The following is a 21,841-nucleotide window of genomic DNA, read 5'->3' as shown; positions in this document are numbered from 1 at the left end:
TACAGACAGGTACAGTAGGTAGATTACCTGACAGAGACTACACTGCTGGGGTGTTCACCCAGAGACATGATCTCCTGACCCGTTACCAAGTTCCACACCTTACATGTACGATCTGAGAACACACACACACACACACACACACACACACACACACACACACACACACACACACACACACACACTAGAGTTTAAGTGGTTGAACTAGAGGGGGCGAAAAAACAACAAAAGATAGCCTACTTTGGCAGCCTTTGTGCATGCAAATTTCTGTTTAGTATAGCAAACCACAGCATGCAAGCAGCCTTTGTTCTAAATGGTCCCCCAAACCGTTCACACCTATCGGCCGAGGATGCACTGTACTGTATTGTACTGTACTGTAAAATCCCTCCTCCCTGGCCTGTGTGTGTCTGTGTGTTAGGCTGTGCAACAGTGACACTTGGTGGTGAACAAACGCTATAACGCTATTTCCGTGCTCGGACACAGCCAGGGACACAGGGATGGACACAGCCACACACATAGCTGTCTATCCACACTTTTCTTGGGTTGTGTGTGCTCCAGTTCCTGTCGAATTGATCCAATGAAAGCCAATGAAACTGGTCAGATGACCAATGATATCCAATGAAATCAACAGGAACTGGAGCACACACAGCCCAGGAAAAGTGTGGATAGGAGTGGTTGCACCACTCAAAAAAAGATAGGGGAGACATAGAAGATGTAACATTGAAGATCAAATGTTATTAAAAGCTAAAGAGAAAAGGTGAGTTTTAAGTAAAGACTTAAACAATTCAATGGACTGAGCAGATCTGATATGGGGGATTATATCACAGTTTCCACAGACCACAGCTGGCACCGCAAAAGCGCGGTCACCTCTTGTTTTTTTTTAATCACATCGACACATTGCCTGCCTGGCCTGGAATCGTGCTTGGGTCCTGGGACAACCAGGGCCTCTGGCGGGCTCACTAACAAACTCAGCTATGGTACCTTTCGATCCAGTGAACAGCAGGTCATCGGTGGCGTCCACACAGAGGACAGGTTTAGTGTGTCCCTCGGCAACGGAGACACACTGCAGCTTGTCCCCTCGGCTGCTCTTAGGGGCTGACACTGGGTTTATGACCCCCCTGAAGCACAGACAAAGACCTTATTACATTCTATAAACTGGGTTGATGACCCCCCTGAAGCACAGACAAAGACCTTATTACATTCTATACACTGGGTTGATGACCCCCCTGAAGCACAGACAAAGACCTTATTACATTCTATACACTGGGTTGATGACCCCCCTGAAGCACAGACAAAGACCTTATTACATTCTGTATCGTCACTGTCGGGCAGAAACCTCTTATCTCCATATTTGAACACAACTTTGAACTTGTGTTTATAGGTGTTAATATGTGTTGTGTTCATTTGTGTTAATGTGTTCATATTTGAACATATTTTGAACTACAGCATCACGCAAAAGCATCACAAATGCAAGTTTTGGATAAATAATACAGATCTGCAAAGTAACTAGTAACCAAAGTTGTCAAATAATTGTACATTTATATTATTATTATTGTTGTCAAGTAAAAAGTACATTATTTGCCTCTGAGATGTTTAAGAAGTTAAAAAAATGGTAAAGGAAGTAAAGTAAAAGTACCTCAAATTAGTTTTTAGTGCAGTATTTGAGTAAATGTAATTTTCTTTCTATCCACTGACAATAAGAGAGAATTGTTCAGAGAAAATGTAGTATTGAATTGAATCAATTAAGATGACTGATTACCTATGGCCTTCTGATACGCGTGACTCCTCCATTCTGAAACAAACAGGCAAAAAAAAAAATGTTTTATGTAAACTACTCTTATTAAAGCCACTTGCCAAAGGTTAAAATATGCAGTCCGCTGTGTTTCACTGCTAGTGCTATCTTCAGCAAACAAAACATGCATTAGATGTTAGAACTAGCTAGCAACGGAGAAGCATGCAAGAAGTGACACAACTCACTGACTCAATTACTCTGCATTATGAATGATGCAGCAACGACGGATGAGTTTCACAATGTTTCACTCAGGTTACAGTCCAAGTAAATGTTGCATGCAGGCTTACAGAGTACAATACACTACAATTGGATACTGTAGTGAGTGCACTGTTTATTTCATATTTAAATGTTTGCGCGTCTTACTGGTTACTATCTGGGTAATAATGTAGTTTTCTAATCGGATGTGTTAGACAATTGTATTGTCTATCGGTTTAATGTGTCAATAATGCCAAAACACAGTGTATTCTATTCTAGTCATGAGTCTCGTGACCTTTGCAGACCCCTGAGCAGTGAAACCTTAACTATTTTTGGCAGAATAATCACAAAGCAAACAATAGATAATTGCAGCCCTAGATTCTACTGTAAGCACTAGAGTTAGGGTTGAAACGGTTACGACGATAAATTGTCACACAAATAAATAGTTGTGATTAACATGTTTTTGGCATTGAATACTGGAACATATTAATACATTTCTGTTTAGCGTTTAGGCTTTGTAAACAAACATTTCACATGGCAGATATGACAAAACTATAACATACAAACAAATTACTGACATACTGTACGTAATACTTTCGGCAATTTTCCAAACTAGCAGAAATAATCGATCTACAAGCATCCAGCCCGTAGCATCACGACGCGTTGTATGCTAATAATGGTAATTATAGTTACCAACTTACCGGTAGTTTCTGTATAGTTATAGTTAGTTAGTAATAGAAATTATAATTGCCTAACGTGTCATTGAAAAGGCTTCTTACGGTGGCTTGTATTCTGTGGTCCTGGTCTTGGGTTCTGCAGAGACAACAGGGGCCGTTGCAGCTACAGGTATGTGTGTTTGCACCGGGATGTGTGTGCTAGCGTGTACAGGTATGTGTGTTTGCACCGGGATGTGTGTGCTAGCGTGCCCTGGGATGTGTGTACTAGCGTGCGCTCCTCGTTCCAGCAACCTCCTGCGGGTCATTGGTGACCGTTCCACCAACTGCCTCTCAGAGCCCGTAGGTGACCTGGCTCCAGAACTGCACACACGCACACATGGACACACGGAAGACACACGCACAAACGAAAGACACAGACACGCACACGCACACACACACACACACACACACACACACACACACACACACACACACACACACACACACACACACACACACACACACACACACACACACACACACACACACACACACACAATTTACAATTTACAATTTACAATTTACAATTTAGGCATTTAGCAGACGCTCTTAATCCAGAGCGACTTACATTAAGCAAGAACAAAAGCATGGGAATACATCACATAAAGACATTTATCATGAAACATGCGTAGCTAAGAAAGTAACAGTGGAATATCTATAATGAAACTATACATATAAGCTATACATCTATACTACTATGCTACACATATGTACTATGACGTGCTATGACTACTAGAATTGCTATCTAAGGGGGTGGGGTAAGTGCTATGGGCCATGATGGCACACACACACACACACACACACACACACACACACACACACACACACACACACACACACACACACACACACACACACACACACACACACACACACACACACAATTGTACTTGTTAGATTGAGTTTGTTTGTTTGTTTGTTTGTCCTGCCTTGGGTTTAATGTACTGACTGTACATGCATACGCACTTGATTGATTGAAACCTTTATATAGTCTCAAAAAGAACATTGGGGTTCACCCTCATTTGCATCGCTGTCATTTATTATTATGCTGTTCACCTTGAACACCTGACAGTAACATTATCAGTGTTCATTTACAGTAAATGTAACATTTGTTACAAATGTATAAATCTAAGTTATCAAATGTTAAAATTTGGTGAGGTGACAAGAGCAAGGTGCAACCTTGGTTTTGGTTAGGTTTCTGGTTTAAGGACTTCAGTGTTTTGTACCATACTTTGTATGAGTACAGAACAAAGAATGTTTGCTTTTGCCATGGCTTAGGGTAGGGTTTAGGGTTGAGGAAACATTAGGTATGCTCCCCAACAGCTGAGCTGACCAAGTAAGTTAGTAAGGTGTTTGAATTAATCTTCAATCTAAAGTTTCTTTATGACGGAGTTGTGAAGCATAACAATCATGATTTTAGGAGCTCTACTCTTGCAGCCCTACTACGAGCCTAAAGGCGTACAGCATGCATGAAATTAAAGTGTATAGTCTATTATATCCATAACAGGGGATGTGTTGAACGCTTTCTTACATGCCAGTTATCCGTGGAGAGAGCGGCGAGGGCTCCGGAGGTCCCTGCAGCTCCCCTGGTACCTCCGGGGGCTCGAAGAGGGGCAGCAGCGGGGCAGAGAAGTCCCCCGTTGGGGGGGAGTCACCAGAGAGGTCCCCGGTGCTGGCATACAGCAGTTCCATCTGTGTGGTGGTCCGCCTACGTGCCTGGAGGGAGGATGGGGGATGTCAGTCACTCATGCAGTGGACCAGAGAGGAGTCTATACACCTAGCATGGGATGAATACCATGTTCGGGTTTCTATTCCAGTCGGGAGCGGAAATAACATTACATGATGTTATACTGTAGTTACTGGTTTGTAGTCATCAGGCCGGAGAACCACCAAACCGGAACCATAATTATGAAATGATTCCCCGCGATCAAGGGCATCATCATTTTAGAGCCTGCCCAATAAAACCCTTGATGCGGTGTACTTTAGCTTATAGGAATAGTTTGTTTAGCATATCCATCTTCTATTCCAACTCGTAGCGACTGGCAAGACTAAACTAGTACTGTAGTTATACTCGATTCAGCATTTAAATGGCGATTGGGGGAACCAAAACAAAGTGGGCGCAGAGACACCGGAAGCAGCAAACCGGAACCACGGTTTTTAATTATTATTATTTTCAGTAATTCTGAAAATAAGTCTGATGACACAACGTTAGTCTACAACAAGCGTTCCCAAACGTTTTCATGCTAAGGACCTCTAAATAGCCATAGCCTCTGGCTACGGCTCCACTATTGCGAAACGGCTTTAAAAAAAAGGTATATACTGTAAATATGTATATATCATTGGAAATTCAAAATAGCAGATCGACAAGCTCAAGCTTGACACTTTCGAGCTTGTAGAATTGCTATACTTTTGTGTAACGCTCCAGTATGATCGGGGACCGCATGTCATTAGTCCGACATGCTTGCGGTTATGGTTAGGTTAGGAGATGAGGTGGGTTGTCATTTGTCGTACCAATGACTAGTCTGAACAACGTACTGCACCGGGGCTTTAATTTACGAAAGATGTATACAGTATATAGAACAGAACATAGCTACAGTATAATAATGATAATAATAATAAAGATGTATACAGTATATAGAACAGAACATAGCTACAGTATAATAATGATAATAATAATAAAGATGTATACAGTATATAGAACAGAACATAGCTACAGTATAATAATGATGCGCTGCCACACATTGTGAGCTGGTAGAAAGGTTTGTTTCAGGGCTTGACAAGTCATGACAAACGTCGTCTGTAAACATAACGTCCTACCTTACTCCGGGGTCTGGATTCACCACAAAGCTTCATCAGATCTGATGCCAGTGTGCTGAAAGAGACCAATATCGTCAACAATAAATTCATACCAAAAAAACTGTTTACCACCTCCTTTAAAACAGAGATGTAACAGCAAATAAAATCATGGTGTAATTCCAAAATGGTTTTGCATACAATCCAAGCTAGAAGGAGGCATCGTGGGCTTAAAGGCGGCCCACACCAAGAATGATTATACTATAATTAAAAGATAACTGAAATGATAATGATGTGAACATGGTAAATGGTGCTTTTATATAGCACCTTTATCCAAGGTGCTTTACATAGATTGTTACATTCAACCATTCACACATGCATTCGTACACAGATGGCGGCGGACACCATGCAAGGCATCAACCTGCACATCGGGAGCAATTAGGGGTTCACTGTCTTGCTCAAGGACGCTTCGACACTAACTCAGGGGGAGCCCGGGATCGAACTGCTCTACCTCTGCCCAATCAATCAACATGTTGAACTGATGTCCAGTAAAGCCGAACGGATTTTAACTGGCTGTTCATCAAATTGTAATGCATCTAATTCAAGACCGAGCTTCACATGAGATGAGTCAGAGGTCCACATTGGAGCCACACCTTTTCTATTTATTTGATCGATGCTTCTATTTAAATGTAGCTACAGTGGAGTCAGTAGTCAGTACTCATGCATGGGGCTGAGACATGGATCCTCAAAGTACAACAGGATGTAGTCTACATAAGAATGCTACGAATGGCACTACATGTAGGCGTCACATGGATGAACCACATCAATTGTGGTCCTCTAGTGATCTACGGGGGACCTACCACAGGTCAGGTCACAGACAAAGAGAGCTAGAGGTAAGCAAACTGACACTCTGGGAGCCAAACCAGGGCAAAGCCAGGGAAGGCAAGAAGCGCACCATAAACGTAGAAGCAGTACAGTGCGACAGTTTAGCTAACAACACTTCAGAGCTCAAGACCCTGATGTTAGATAGGAGAGTGTGGAGGGCAACGATGCAGGAGTCCCGAGTTGGTGCTGGCTAGACCTCACTCTCGCATTGTTATTTCAATGTGCTAACTGTAAAGGAAGAGAAAAGCTGTAGTTTCCATTAGCTTGGAATCCCAATTGATGATGTCATTGGTAGGCAGAGGAAACCCAAGAGATGTGTATTTACCTGCCGTCTGTGGAAGGACTCATGGATTCATCACTGCTACTTTCATCTCCATTCTCTGCATCAAGAGAACACACACAAACACACATTTAACCAAACACACCAACATCACAGTACCTGTACCTGTATTGCTGTAACAGTCTACATGTAGGTTCACTAAAATGACTAGATTCTCTATTAGAGCCCGACCGATTACAGGTTTCTGTGTGCTATGGAGACAAGAAATGTACCAGTATTTTGTCATAAAGTTAAAACAAATCATATAAACCAATTAGAAAAACGTAGATTTGCTTAAAGTTATTAAAAAAACCAACACAAACTACTTTTGACAGATGAATTATATTGATTAATTACTACATTTAATCAAGAACATTTCACTTTAATTATACAATCAACCAGCAAACAAGTATGTACATAAAATGCACACATAAACTGAACTTTAATTTATTTAACCAATCAAGCTTCATCTTCATCTTACTCTACATCTACATACAAGCTCACAATACCCACAACGGGGCGTACTTCGGCCGGGCTCATTCTCTACATGAGTTGAATATGAACAGTGAATAAACAATCTTTGCATTGCTTGACAGAAGACAGCAGACATGCGGATGTGAATATTACAGCAGCAGCAGCAACAACAACAACAACAAAAACAACACCACTGCGGTCAGTTTAATGTTAGAAAGCAGACATAAGTTCTACTGTGTCACGTATCAGCTTTCACGTCAGTGAGAAGTGTAATGAAAAGTATGCCCATTTATATATGGCATTTATGGTAGTTTGGCATCTCATGGGAAAGTTGTGTAAGGTGTGGTATAGTCATGGCATTTGTAAGTAAATAGATAAAGGCTGAATGCACAGTAACATATCGAGAGAGATAGGGAGAGATATAGAGAGAAGTTAAGAGAGAGGGGAAATTATTGTGAGACAGACGGATAGGTGGAGAACGAGAACGACAAAGTTGAAAGCGTAAAAATGGACATCAAAGCTTAATTAGTGAGGACAGTAACAGAACAGAACTCCTCATGCACAGCAAGGCATTGTTATGTTATTATGCTTCATTTATACGTTGTCGTATGACGACAGTGTCACGCAACGCCATGCCACACCGTCGTACGACAAATGTATAATTCAGCCTTTTTACTTCAACTGGGTTAGTTTGAACCAGGGGTTGGGGTTTAGGACACAGACTGCAAGACTTCTTGAACCAATTAACACCGTCCGACGTGAAGGCAGTAGCATCAAAACATTTATTTTAAATTGGGGAGAGGAGGTCTGCTAAATTAATTACAGGTAATAGCACTGCTGTCCATAGAGTTGGAATTGTATAGAGCAGGTTTGTTGATTTAGAGCACTGAAACACTTAAGAAAATATATAACGCATTGTGTGTCTATTTCCAAACAATTTTGTAAGCTGTCCAAATTGTGTCTATTTCGCCTATAATGTTATGTCCAACCATTCCAATGCGGTTTGATGGGACAACACAGATGAAACACAGAATGGATGGGGTGTCACAGGACACTACCCACAATGCATTGCGCAACAGCGAGGGCCAAGAGACAGTGGAGTTCAGCATTAGCATAGGTTTAGAAGTGGTTATATGCAGCCATTGTAGTTTGTGGTTCCATTAAAACCGCAATCCTTGCATTTTATATCTTCTCCTGACAAACTGACTAATACTCGTGATTTGAACATTCGAAATTCGAAACATTTGAAAAATATTTCACCGGATGGAAACATCTGGATAATGGTGTTTTTCTATTGACAATATCTGTAGAGCACGCACCGGCGCAGTGGAGTAACTAAAACATTTTTTTCTTTGTGCCAGTGAAATATTTTCTTCTGGCCAAAAAGTGCATTTTATACGTGTGGTGAGCTCAGAGTGCGTCCACTAGCGAAAGTAGGCTTTCGACAACACAAAACCATCTTTGTATTGGTGAGTAGCTAAATCGTTATAGCGAAATCGTTATTTAAATTTTTGTAGAAGTCGACAGGCTGTGAGCATTTCATGTGTGCGCAGGAAGTCGAGAATAACATAGAAGTACTTAAGGCTGTGGACCAGAGTCCATAGCTAGTTAGTCTACTAACTAGTAGGTGTCCGACCAGACACCAGGGTCTAAATGTCTCAATGTACGCAGAGAGACCACCTCCAACCTACTAGTAGTCATATTGTATTTATCACAATAATGGTTTAATAAAATAAAAAAAGTCCTGATATTGCAGCTTTAATGCATACATTTTAGTTTAGGGCTGTGGTTACTTTTAGGTTAAATTAATTAATTGGTCAATCAATCAATAAATAAATAAATAAAGCAGTCAAATCTATTCATACATTTTATTGATGATAAGGCACCATCAACATTGGTAATGTTTAGGCATGCGTTTAATTTGAATAAAGTTAGACAAGGTTAGTGCGTTTAGTTTTAGTCATGGGTCCGCTGTGGTTTAATATATATCCGGTTATACGGTTAGCATCATTTTGTTAAGGCTTGGGTTTGGTATCTACCAGTACAGCAGTGTTTTATCAAGGAACATGCGAGTTATTTTCTTCTGTCTGTAGCTAACTATAAAAAGAAATCGCAGGTCGCAGCTCTATTCAGAAGGACATTTTACAGCACCCAGGGTACGCCACGCTCTATTCAATTCCAATTCTGCGGACAAACCTCTCATTAAACCGTGACTCTAGAGTCTAGATTGTTGAAAACGGGTTTGCTTTTTTATGTGGGGAGGTCCGTTTAATGTCAATCTTGTAGTGCGTGTCTGCAATGCTGTGTCACACATACAGCTGACAACGTGCTGGGGATTCTGTTACTCACCTGCCCACACGTAACCTAACTCTGAATACAGGTCAACACAAAAAAAACAAAAAAACAAGAGAGAAACAAACGACAAACAAAAGACAAAACAAATCAAAGTTCAAACCAAAGATGAAAGATGGATCACACTTTATTCTACAGTTTGATTTCTTCACAATGTGACTGTATGTCTACGCTGATGAAGGCCTAAACGCAGAAACGCGTACGTTGTGCTGTCTGCTCCGCAGCCTACCATGACAACTATGTCCTTTTTAAAAAAGTGCCTTAAAGGACAGTTCCGTGAGTGCTGGTATTCTCATTTTAGAGACTTATTGTAAAGTTACTTTCCCGACCGTGCACCCGGTAAGAATGCTCAAGAGAGATTGAGACGAGCTGGAGTCGTGCTTGCTTCCTTGATGTTCCTAGGGTATAATTGGTTAAAGGGAAGTAACAGAGAATATAATGAACACACCCACTAATATTATATTTAACCTAATCCAACCTATGTCACAACTGTGCCGTTCTCCAGTCACAAAAATACCAAGAACCAAAAGGTACTTCGTCCCGTGCCATGCACAGCCCCGGTGACTGGGCTTTGTGCCAAAAACAAATGAAGCCAATTATGTAGTTCAAAGAACATTACTGCTTCCCTTTAATTGGATAACTTCATAACGATACAAATTAATGTATAACACTTTTACTCAATGGATTGATTAACTCAACTCTTCATTGCAGTTTTCTCTTGTAACCTTCACAGGAAAACAGTAAAATAAAACTAAATCTGTACAATAAAGTGTAGATCCAAGCAATGAGAAGAAAGATGATTCTGTGTGATTTTGCGTGTGTTCCTCCGTGCGTGCGTAGTAGGCGGCTACGTTTGTGCATGTGTGTGTGTGTGTGTGTGTGTGTGTGTGTGTGTTACCTTGCATGGCGCTGCCCAGCAGAGCGTCCAGCTCCGGGTTGACCTCTGCCTTCTCCTTCAACATGTGGAAGAGTAGCTGGTTCTGGGTGGCGCTGTTGATCTCCGTCTGCTTCAGCCTGCCCTCCATCACCTTCACCTGGGACTCCTTCAGCGCCGCCTGGAGACCCTGAGGACGGCGGCAGAACGTCTCACTTACAGCAGTGCTCTCTGCACAGAGCCATTCCAGGTGAGGTCACTGTATCCATTTAGAACACTGGATAACTCACCCCTTTACCATGTATATATATATATATATCGCGAGGCCCCAAACCCTGATGACCTTGGGATACATCACTGAGGATACGTCCCAGTCTCTCTCTCTCTCTCTCGCTCTCTCTCTCCCTCTATATATATATATATATATATAATGCGCCATGTTGATAAGAGTATTACTTGTAAACGATCTGTTTAAGGCAGTGGTTCTCAACCAGCGGTCCAGGGGCCACCAGTGGTCCTTGAGGGGGTTCCAGCTAAATGATGGAGAGTTGGTAACCAAATGGACCCTCATAGCGGCAGTGACTCAGGGGTAGAGTGACCGGATGGGAACCGCAAGGTTCCCAGTCGAACCCGGGCTCCCCCAGAGTTAGTGTTGAGGTGACCTTGAGCAAGACTCTGAACCCCTAATTGCTCCCGATGTGGCGGTTGGTGCCTTGCATGGTTTCCTCCAGCATCGGTGTGTGAATGTGAATGTGTGTGTGAATGGTCAATTGCATATCAATTTGGGGGGTCCTTGAATGACCACATATTGATACCTTGCTGATGGCCAGAGATATAAAATGTCCCAGCAGGAATCTGGCTTCTGACAGACTGCAGGAGCTGATCACCAAGGTCACATCCACTGTGTCGCCTTCCTCCTGCAACCAATCAATCACAGACAGCAGCATATAGTATGGTTAGCTAGCTATTCATTCATTCTGGTTTTAAATTGTTATTATACCTCTAGCAGCAACCTCCTGGCAAGTGACCTAGTAAAACTTATAAGTCACGAGTTATTATTGTTAAAAAAAACCCATTAATAACGAGTAGTTACATAGTTAAACGTCTTTACAAAATAATACAAAATGTATCTTGTCGGTCTCGAGCTGAAAGGTTTTGGGAAGCTCTGCTTTGAGAGGAGGGTTATCACGATTACCACATTTTGATTGTAACTCAAATCATTGCGTTGAACACTGGACTGGAATATATGCATAGAAATTACAATTTGGATACTTTTCTGGATCAGGGCCCACTTGAATGCTTTTAGAATTTGAAGTTGCACATGGCAAGTATGACAACTAACCTAATTATACAGACATTTGATATGTAATAACTTTATTCTTTCAAAAGTACATTAATAGGGGGAATAAGCCAATCTACAAGCTCCATGCGACGCATTGTGAGCTCCAGGTAACACATTCAGAGCTTGTAGATCTGCTATTTCCACTACTTTTGAAAACGTCTGGAAATGTTTGAACATTATTCAACATGGAAACGATTACTACGATTATGCAAAAATAACTGCCATGATCTCAAACAATTGCGATCAGGCGATTGTGTAATAACAGTGACGGGCCTAACCTTGGCCTCCTCCATCTGCATGATGCTGGCCTGGCACTCGGCGATGCTGTCGTTGATGTAGTCGATGTTGGCACCCAGAGACTCCAGCTCCTCGCTGAGGGCCGAGTCTGCCCCGTCTATCATCCTCTCCTTCTTCCTGGACACCCGCTCCCTCCTCCTGGTCAACTCCTCTCGTTGCTGGAGGAGAGGAGAGGAGAGGCCCCCATTAAACTTGAAATCTGCCCCGAAAGCATGGCTCTATACTCAAATCTAATTAGCTCTTCTCTAAACCCCACCTCAAAAGCAATAGTCCAATGCCAAATCCAAATAATTTAGCAACCGTTGGTAAGGATGGCAGGCTTTCGCCACCTCATAGCTGTGAAAAGTTATTTTGCATGGCTGTGTTGTTGAACACATACACAGCCTAACGTCGGGAAAGTTACACGACTGACCCACCCAGGTGATAGCAATAATACTAATCACTGTAGTCTTACCGTGGGTTACATGAAAAGTTGAAAACTCATGTCGGATGGTCGAAAGTTGATTGAGTTGGATACTGTTTCTCCCTCTAACATTTTCTCGTATTTCTGCACATACCAGTGCATAGCCTACTGCAGGCCTGGTTGACTAGATGTAGAAGAAGCTCTTGCTACTGAAATGATCGATTATTTATATGGAGTAATCCGGTAGTTTAACATGCATCTCAATGGGTGAGAAGGAGAGTGGAGTGGGTGGAGGTGGGGCTTAACTGTGGCAAACAAATCACACCTTCAGTGAGAGTGAGCTGCACAACGTCCTTTGTGAGTGTCAGCCTGTGTGTGTTTTTGCATCCCTGGTCTATATCTAACCTTTTGTGTTTTTTCCGTAAAGGAATGTTCTACTTCATCATCCTACAGTGTCACACAAAAGCATCAAAAGTAGCAGATCTGCGAGCTTGTAGATCTGCTACTTTTGCGAGTTGTTTTTTAAATGTTCTATTTGATTTGACGTGACACGTGTACACGTCATACCTTGAGTAATCTGTCCATGTCGGTCTCCATGTTGGAGAGAGTCATTCTCTGCATGATGATGTCACTGATGCGTCGCTCCAGGGACAGCCACTTGGCGCGGGCCGTCCTCGTGGAAGGGACCCCGCCCACTGATCCCAGAGACCTCCTGAGGGACAAGGACGACACAAAAGACAGCCCCGTTTCATTGGAATGCCTGCAGAGTCAACAAATGTCTTGAGAACTTCTATAACAGCAGCCACAGTACATTACAGGCAAGGCAAGTACTGTATATTTAAGCAATATTACACGAGAGGGTGTACGTTACTGGCACGCGGCCTGCGTTGCTGCAGCAACGAGCCGATAGGCGAGTTCGGTAGGCAGTGCAGAACGCACCCTCGAGAGTAATATTGCGACTATACAACAGTTAACCTTAAAAATAAGACGTGAACTCCATTTCATAAAACTAAGATATTCGGTAGATACATCATATTTTTTAAATTACATATTTAGCCACTGTGACCAAAAATGTCTTGTGAAAACTGCTAGCCTAGCCGGGGACTTCCCAGCACAGCTGGTAGTTGGGGGGGTGGTAGTTGCAACACCCCTGAGGGACTCTCAGTCTATTGTACCTGGCTCCGTTTGACTGGGTTGTTCCAGGAGTGTGTGGTCTTCCTGGCGTGGCTCGGTGTGAAGAGTCTTGCAGGGGCTCAGGTAAACTCACCTTCCTGCTCACCTTACCAGACGCAGGTCTCACCTGCCGCCTCAGCGCCGTCACCTGGTACGCAAATACACACATATTTTATACAAGCTAAGGGCTATGCCAACCCCATGCTGATGTTGTAGTTTTTTCTTCAGTTCAGGTAAGAAACTACAGCAGATAAAACAAGAAATCATGTCAGGCTAGTAAACAACACAGCTGCAGCTAATCAAATGAGTGTGTTAGTACGCCGAAAGGACGTTTTCACATTTTTTATAATCTATTTCAAGCGATTCATTGAGATTTAGGTATCTTTTTCACTAAAAGGACAAAGTGAAATGTACTGTGCCTGTGAAACCTATTTCACAGATGTGTTTCCATACACTACAGCTCTGTTTCACATAAGGTTCTCAGAACCTACTTTGAGCTCAGGAGGTGATTCTAACCCTGAATTCTGAACTCAGTATTTTTGTAATATTCTTTTTTATGGTGTACCTCCCCCTTCAGTGGGGGTTCTGATTGTAAAATAAATTAAAACAAAAAGCATCACTGCATGGGTTCTAGAAAGTCTCGGGTCATGTTAACTTCTGGTTCTGGGTTACCCTTCAAAGTAAAAGCAAAAGCCTATAGATGCAATTAAGTAGAACAATTTGCCTGACAATTTGCACATGGGTCTAAAACATGCATTAAACAAAGGCACAATACTAATTAAGTGCACACATAAGGGCTTCAGAGTGAACTGTGCACGTCTCACCTCTTCATTCTTCCTACGGAGGATGAGTTCTTGTTGTCTCTTCTGGGCTTCTAGTTGCTTCAGCTGGTGCTGTTGGGAAAAGAGGCCTCGTTAAAATACAAGCTAGAGGTGTGCAGGCAGCACCCCCTGGTGGACACATTTAAAGACACTGAGTACACGCTACACAGACAGACCCATACTGCCAGCATAAACTTTAGTCAACCAAATCAACCGTAGATTTATTTCTGCTATTTTAAATAGTTTCAAACGTTTTTATTACGAAGCCTAAATAAAAGGCAAAAATAAATACGATTTCATTGTTTGTGTGACAATTAATGGTCCACTTAAATTGGGTAATGGTGCCAGCCCTATGGTCTTACCTCCGCCCTGCGTTGGTCCTTCTTCAGAGTGGCGATCTCCCGATTCCTTCTGGTCTCTGACACTCTGTTCTTCTCTTGCTGTTCTTTCATCTGACGCATCAGACACACCTAGAAAACACACACGCACGCACGCACGCACACACACGCACCAAAAGACCCTCAAATAAGATAACCTGCACGACAGAATTTCATCACACATCATATCTATGATTAATTTATTTTAAAATGCTGAATTTGTGACAACAGATATTCCGATCACGTTTTTTTCTCCTGATCCGATTCCAATCATTTGATTTTGAGTATCTGCCCATACAGATTTTTTCCGATCCAATATTTATATATTTTATAGAACTCTAACCCTAACCCACGGACAGTCGGACACACAACATTTACGGGGCAACAACAACACAATCGGCCCAGCACGGGAAACACACAGTCGGTGGGCACAGATAAAGTGTGTGTGTGTCTCACTCGGATCGCACTGCGACACACATTGGTGGCGTTGGGGGTCGAGCTTCTAGTATATATATACATAAACACCATGCACATTTACTGATTGTGCGGCTCAAAATCCTTGATTATGCAGGCTAAAATCCTTGATTTTGCAATGAAATATGCAGGTTTTAATGAGATTTTATTGCATTGAAATTTGCAGGAAGTTGTGAAATATGCAGAATGTTGAAAAATATGCGTAGAAATTAGAAATGTGACTAAAAGTTGCCGAAATATGATTATCCGCCCTTTTGAAAGAAGGGAGAAGAGTTTGGTGTGTGTGTGTGTGTGTGTGTGTGTGGAGCTGACGTCCAGTGGAACCAGAGGTGTGGCGTTTGGTGTGTGTGTGTGTGGAGCTGACGTCCAGTGGAACCAGAGGTGTGACGTTTGGTGTGTGTGTGTGTGTGTGGAGCTGACGTCCAGTGGAACCAGAGGTGTGGCGTTTGGTGTGTGGGTGTGTGTGTGGAGCTGACGTCCAGTGGAACCAGAGGTGTGGCGTTTGGTGTGTGTGTGTGTGTGTGGAGCTGACGTCCAGTGGAACCAGAGGTGTGGCGTTTGGTGTGTGTGTGTGTGTGTGTGTGTGGAGCTGACGTCCAGTGGAACCAGAGGTTTGGTGTGTGTGTGTGTGGAGCTGACGTCCAGTGGAACCAGAGGTGTGGCGTTTGGTGTGTGAGTGTGTGTGTGGAGCTGACGTCCAGTGGAACCAGAGGTTTGGTGTGTGTGTGTGGAGCTGACGTCCAGTGGAACCAGAGGTGTGGCGTTTGGTGTGTGTGTGTGTGTGTGGAGCTGACGTCCAGTGGAACCAGAGGTGTGGCGTTTGGTGTGTGTGTGTGTGTGTGTGGAGCTGACGTCCAGTGGAACCAGGTGTGACAGTACCTTGGTCTTCTTCATCTCGGACACGTCTTGCTGCAGCTTCTTCAGCTGCTTCTCGTACTGCGACTGGTTCTTCAGCAGCCGGGCGTGCTCCTTCTGCGCCGACTGCAGCTTCTGCAGCTCCTTGTTCATGGAGCTCAGCCTCTTCTCGTACTCCACCTTCACCTTCTTGGCCTTCTCCTCCGTGCACGTCTCCACCGAGCCTCCAGGGAGATGAAACAAAAACGTCACGTCACGTTTATCACAGGCCCGTCAGTCACGTCACGCTTGTTACGTACGCTTTTGTCAAATCGCAATTATCCAAGATGATTGCAAAAAAAAGAAATTTGTTTTCGGTTGCAAGTTAAACTATTTTCAAATGTATAAAAGAGCAGAAATAGCAGATGTACAAGCTCACAGAGCGTAATTTCGCTGTGAGTTTGTATATATGGTATTTTTTCAGTTTTTTAAGTTTCAGATTTTTTTTTGAATAATCTTGAAAAAAAAAAGAAAATACATCAATCTTCTCATCCCAGGCACAAACTTTAACTTTGAAAACCAATGCACACTTTACTACGCACTTTCAACTTTTACGCTTTTGCACTGACTTTTTGGCTTATATTGCTGTACACAACAGTACGAGAAGGAAAAATCTCTCTCTTCACCTGTAACTCTGTAACCTTAACTAAGGAAGGTACAGTATCTATCTATCTATCTATCTATCTATATCTATCTATCTAGTATCTATCTATCAGCCAACGTGGGGAAGCTGGAAGTACCTTCACTAAAAACGCCGGGACAACGCTCCACACGTCCCAAACTCTTCTCCCTTCTGGCTCCAAAACTATGGAATGCACTTCCCATTACAATCAGAACTGCAGCCTCACTCCCAATCTTCCGCCGTACTGTAGTCTGAAAACCCACCTCTTCAGACTCCATCATGGCCCGTAGCACATACCCTAGCCCCTTAGATAGAACTTTATGTAGACTTAGACGTAGACTTAGATAGCATTTTATACAGACTCATACAGACTTGCATTTTATGTAGTCATAGCACTTTATAGTATATATATGTATAGTATAGTATGTATAGTTTATATGTGTAGTTTCATTATACAGATATTCCACTGTTATCGATCGAGAGGACGTCCCACAGCTACCTACGTGGACGTACTAAAGAAAGATGCTGGTGCAGCCAGAAAGCACAAATGAGCTGGCCAGGGTACTGTACGGAGAACCGAGATGACTGGAGACGCCGATGGAGGGCTCGCCTGAGGACGACGTAGCGAGGGATCTAGATCTACCAACCTACAGTATGTACAGTATATCTGCTCCTCTCTTACCCATGTTGTGCAGCACCTTGTCCCTCTCCAGCTGCGTGTCTCTGATCTTGCTCTGCAGCATCATCAGCTTCTGCTCGTACTGCTGCTTGAGGGTGTGGAGCCGCCGCTGGCTGTTCTCCAGCTCGTCGATCAGCTTCTGCTTGATGGCGATCTCACACGTGATGTTGGCCAGGTCGGCCTGGAAGTTCTCTGTTCGCACGCACGCACGCACACACACGCAAGCACGCAAGCACACACACACACACACACACACACACACACACACACACACACACACACACACACACACACACACACACACACACACACACACACACACACACACACACACACACACACACACACACACACACACACACACACACACACACACACACACACACACACACACACACACACACACACACACACACACACACACACACACACACACACACACACACACACACACACACACACACACACACACACACACACACACACACACACACACACACACACACACACACACACACACACACACACACACACACACACACACACACACACACACACACACACACACACACACACACACACACACACACACACACACACACACACACACACACACACACACACACACACACACACACACACACACACACACACACACACACACAGGGTGTTACATTTATTACAGTGAAATGTAGTGACAAAAGATATTTTGCAGAGCCCAACCAATTAAAATTTTTTGGGGTCCAAGGCCAATCGTGTAAGTCATAGTGGTTCTCAAAGTGGGGTCCGGGAGGGGGCGGGGGGGTTGTGGCCAAATACACACCAATTTGGGAGTCCTTTATACATGATAAAGTTTGAGAACCACTGACTTACCGTTTGCTATGTAGCTTGTACTGTGTAATGATTTGAAAAGCCTTTATTAACCCAGAGTGATTCAGCAGACGGTGCTCTGTGTTGTACTCATGCTCCTACCTTTCTCATCCAACTCCTCAGATTCAGAGTCCCCTGAGCTCTCATCTGCTTCCATGTCAAAGTCATCTTCGTCCACTTCCACCTCCTCAGCCTCCTCATGTTCACTGGCCTCTGCCTTCACGCACACACGCACGCACACACATACACACGCATACAAGCACGCACAACAAGAGATTAACCACAAGAACCCTAGAGTCCCAATTCTGGGGCGATCGATCAGTGAAGATAAACTCTCAAAATGATGCATTGCCAGGTTGTGAGCTTGTAGAACAAACCATAATTTGGGTTTTGCCGGGCTGCCAAAATTATTAAAATTATTGTTTTACGCTGTTTTTTAAGCTTTCTAAAAGCTTAATGATTCACATGACAAATACAAGGCCTTTAACAGGAAAACAACAATATACGCTTCTGTGGGGTCGAAATTCTTCAGGATAAAAATAAAAGAGTAGCAGGTCTACAACTCAAAACAAGGCAGATTATTGTGGATCTGATTTTGTTTTAATGATTTGGTGTGACGCTGTAGTATTAGCAAGTAGGAGCATTCACAAAAAAACACAAAAAGTTAAAATATAGACATGAGAGGTTTCTGTAACCTGACTCAGCAGAGAGTACACAGGTTCCCACCCTCAGGAGGGGGGGGGGGGGGGGGGGGGGGGGGGGGGGCGACGACCCTGTGTACTCTCTGCTGCCCCATCTGGTGGAGTCAGGTTAAGGTTTAAGGTTTCTGGCCTAAAGCAACAATATTAGAATTAGGTGACATTAGTTAACCTACCGTGTCAACTTCCTGTTCGTTGTCAGGTACTTCCTCTTTGGGAACACTGAGAGAGAGAGAAGAGAAACTGCGTTAGTCTTGAAGCTCCGGAGCAGCGACACGGATAGGTCAATGCTTCAATTATACTCCTTTTCCACGATGTAAAAGAAAGTCTCTCTCAACACACGCTTCATTCAACTACAGTCTGAGGATAATCTGCCTGCTTTTGTTGCTAAAACTGGGTGGGAACCTTCTTCTCGTTTCTTTAGGACGGTCCTTCACACCGTTTCCGGTTTATTGTTTGATTTGTTAGACTAAACTAACTACTACTTTGGATTTATACTGTAGGTCCCCAGACTCCGAGTTGTCAGATCGTTTGTCAATGCAAGACTAAAGGAAAATGTACTTATCTACAATCTAACAGAGTATAAATCAGGCATCAACGCTACTGCCACAGGGCAATAGTAACCTTTTTGCATGAAACTTAAACAGGGACTGAACCCTAGGAATCCTTTGGAAGTTTGCTGCCATCCAAAGGGCTTAGCTTGGCACACAGGCCCCTTTACCGCAAGAAGAACTACAACTGGTTCCGTTCTAGATTCTTGGAACCTTTGGTGCTTTCACAGAATTGGTTCTGGTTAGGAACCAATTTTTAGGGTTATGAACCAAATCATTTTCAGTGGAAACACTGAATTAGGCAGGGAAAAAATAATCAAAGTGGTTCAATCCTGGTGGAAAAGGGGCCACTGTGATATACAAACTCACAACTGGCACAAAAGTGGCCTAGGGTTGAGTTTCCCTTTAAAGTAAAATTACACTTTGGTAGACATTTGGGTTGTGTACTTATCTTGCCATTATGCAACTCCAAATATTGGCAAGATATTTCAATACTGTAGTTGCTCTGCCTAAATTCCAGAAATAGTCATTTCCTTGATTTACATTGCACAGTTTAACAGGTCTCAGAGTCAAAGTCACTCTTTCATTTTCATTTATAAATGCCAACTTCCGTTTGATTTTACTATTTGAATTAGGAAACACAGATCCAGTTCGGATCGTATTCCTAATTCTATAGTCAGATCAACAGGAAGTTGACATTTATTATTAAAATACATAAATAAATAAAAGTTACAGCGTATACTGTGTATGGCATGTTTCACTGTGAAATGTATTAATGTAATGAAAAGACTATTGTGGAGCATCCATTTCTAGTGAATGGAGCAACTATTGAAGATATCGCACCAATAAAGGTTGTACATATAAATGGTTAATGTGTTAATGTTCATTTATATACCGCCTTTATCCTAAACGCTTTGCAACGTGCATTACATTCACACACCTGACAGCGGAGGGAACCTTGCAAGCAGGGGTCAACAATGTCCTTTTATATCATTATAATTATCTTATTTTGATCATAAGACCCAATTACTGCATGTCAATGTCACTTATTTAATACGACAATACGATAGGAGTCCAGTAGTGCTAGTGGCTCTCAAAAGTTATATTTGCAAGGACGCCCCTTAACTCTGTTATGGTCATTCTTGTTATGGTCATTTTGTTTCAATTAGGGATTCAATTAGGGATTGATTACAGTCACTGTCACTGAGGAGAAGCTGTTAGTGAATCATTTTGTTGTGATCATCACACAGGGAAAAAATAAATGCTCTAATGGCAGAGAAACGCATGTGAGGAAAACATCATTAGCGGTCGCTTACCGGCCGCAAGGCAAAGTCAGTTCACGCTACAGATGGATTTTACAATCTCAAAGTTAAATGTGGATCTGAACATTGTTCATCGTAGACTTTTCCAAATTACTAACTAATTTACATAATAGTCAGTAGGTACCATGTGGTGTGCATCACACCAATCACAGAGAAGGAGATGGAATGAGAAAGGAAAGGTGTTTAGTAGGAGCAAAGGTTATAAAGTAGTTAGTTAAAAGTTGGGCTTTCCTCCCAAAAGGACCTGTGGGGTTCAAATGGATGCTGTTAGAGGCTGGGTTGTGGAAAGATTGGGAGAGGGTCAGACTTGGGGTCAATTATCAGCTGAAATCCCGTCATAAATTTCTGCATTTGCTCCAGCCTTTTTCCAAACAGAGGTAAAGTCATTATTATTATTATTATTGAAATCATTCCAATAAAAGATGTGATGGAAAACGTGTCAGATTATTAATTAGAGTAGACCCATTGTCTTCACTTTAGTAGCAAACCTGGCATGTTCAAACTCTTCGTCGTGATCCTGTAGATAGCGCCTCAGTCTTGAGAGAGAGAGGGGGGGGGGGGGGGGGGTGGCAGAAGAGTGAAGAAAGTGTGGCAGCAACAGCAGGAGTAAGTGAGAGGCGTTTACAACAGTGGTTCTCAAATTGGAGTCCTTGAGGGGATACCAAGGCTAAATTAGTTAATACACGTTATCCATATTTTATATTTTGGCTATTTAAAAATAACAGATATACAAGCTCATAGTCCATCACTTCGTGCCACACTATGAGCTTGTTTTGGTTTTCTTTGAATATACGTATAATAAAAGCAATATCTTTTTTAACTCAAATCTTTGCTTCTGGGGGTCCATGGCACAAAATACTTTTTGAGATGGGGGATCCGCAGCCAAATACTTTTTTACATTTTGGGGGTCTTTGACATAAC

At 42.6% G+C, this 21,841-nt stretch overlaps 1 protein-coding gene across 2 annotated transcripts in view; it reads right to left on the bottom strand.

Moving 5' to 3' along the window:
• Positions 1–21,841, bottom strand: part of LOC308310969 (kinesin-like protein KIF21A) — a 67,123-nt gene that overhangs the window by 8,317 nt on the left and 36,965 nt on the right. Inside the window, exons 12-30 of one of the 2 annotated variants that reach the window (XM_080757457.1) lie at positions 19,224–19,269; positions 18,452–18,566; positions 17,483–17,671; positions 16,164–16,363; positions 14,796–14,903; positions 14,437–14,505; positions 13,615–13,760; positions 13,007–13,151; positions 12,018–12,194; positions 11,213–11,314; positions 10,422–10,587; positions 9,521–9,541; positions 6,704–6,758; positions 5,518–5,572; positions 4,232–4,416; positions 2,764–3,021; positions 1,757–1,789; positions 979–1,115; positions 28–112 (exon numbers count right to left, since the gene is read on the bottom strand). In XM_080757457.1, coding sequence (XP_080613583.1) covers positions 28–112; positions 979–1,115; positions 1,757–1,789; positions 2,764–3,021; positions 4,232–4,416; positions 5,518–5,572; positions 6,704–6,758; positions 9,521–9,541; positions 10,422–10,587; positions 11,213–11,314; positions 12,018–12,194; positions 13,007–13,151; positions 13,615–13,760; positions 14,437–14,505; positions 14,796–14,903; positions 16,164–16,363; positions 17,483–17,671; positions 18,452–18,566; positions 19,224–19,269 — 2,292 coding nt within the window. The remainder of the gene's footprint in view (positions 1–27; positions 113–978; positions 1,116–1,756; positions 1,790–2,763; positions 3,022–4,231; positions 4,417–5,517; positions 5,573–6,703; positions 6,759–9,520; positions 9,542–10,421; positions 10,588–11,212; positions 11,315–12,017; positions 12,195–13,006; positions 13,152–13,614; positions 13,761–14,436; positions 14,506–14,795; positions 14,904–16,163; positions 16,364–17,482; positions 17,672–18,451; positions 18,567–19,223; positions 19,270–21,841) is intronic. The other variant, XM_080757458.1, reaches the window with a different exon arrangement.

This window comes from Protomyctophum bolini (genome assembly GCF_963924005.1).
Source record: "Protomyctophum bolini genome assembly, chromosome: 23".
Classification (NCBI taxonomy): domain Eukaryota; kingdom Metazoa; phylum Chordata; class Actinopteri; order Myctophiformes; family Myctophidae; genus Protomyctophum; species Protomyctophum bolini.
This window is presented reverse-complemented; position numbering and strand designations above follow the sequence as displayed.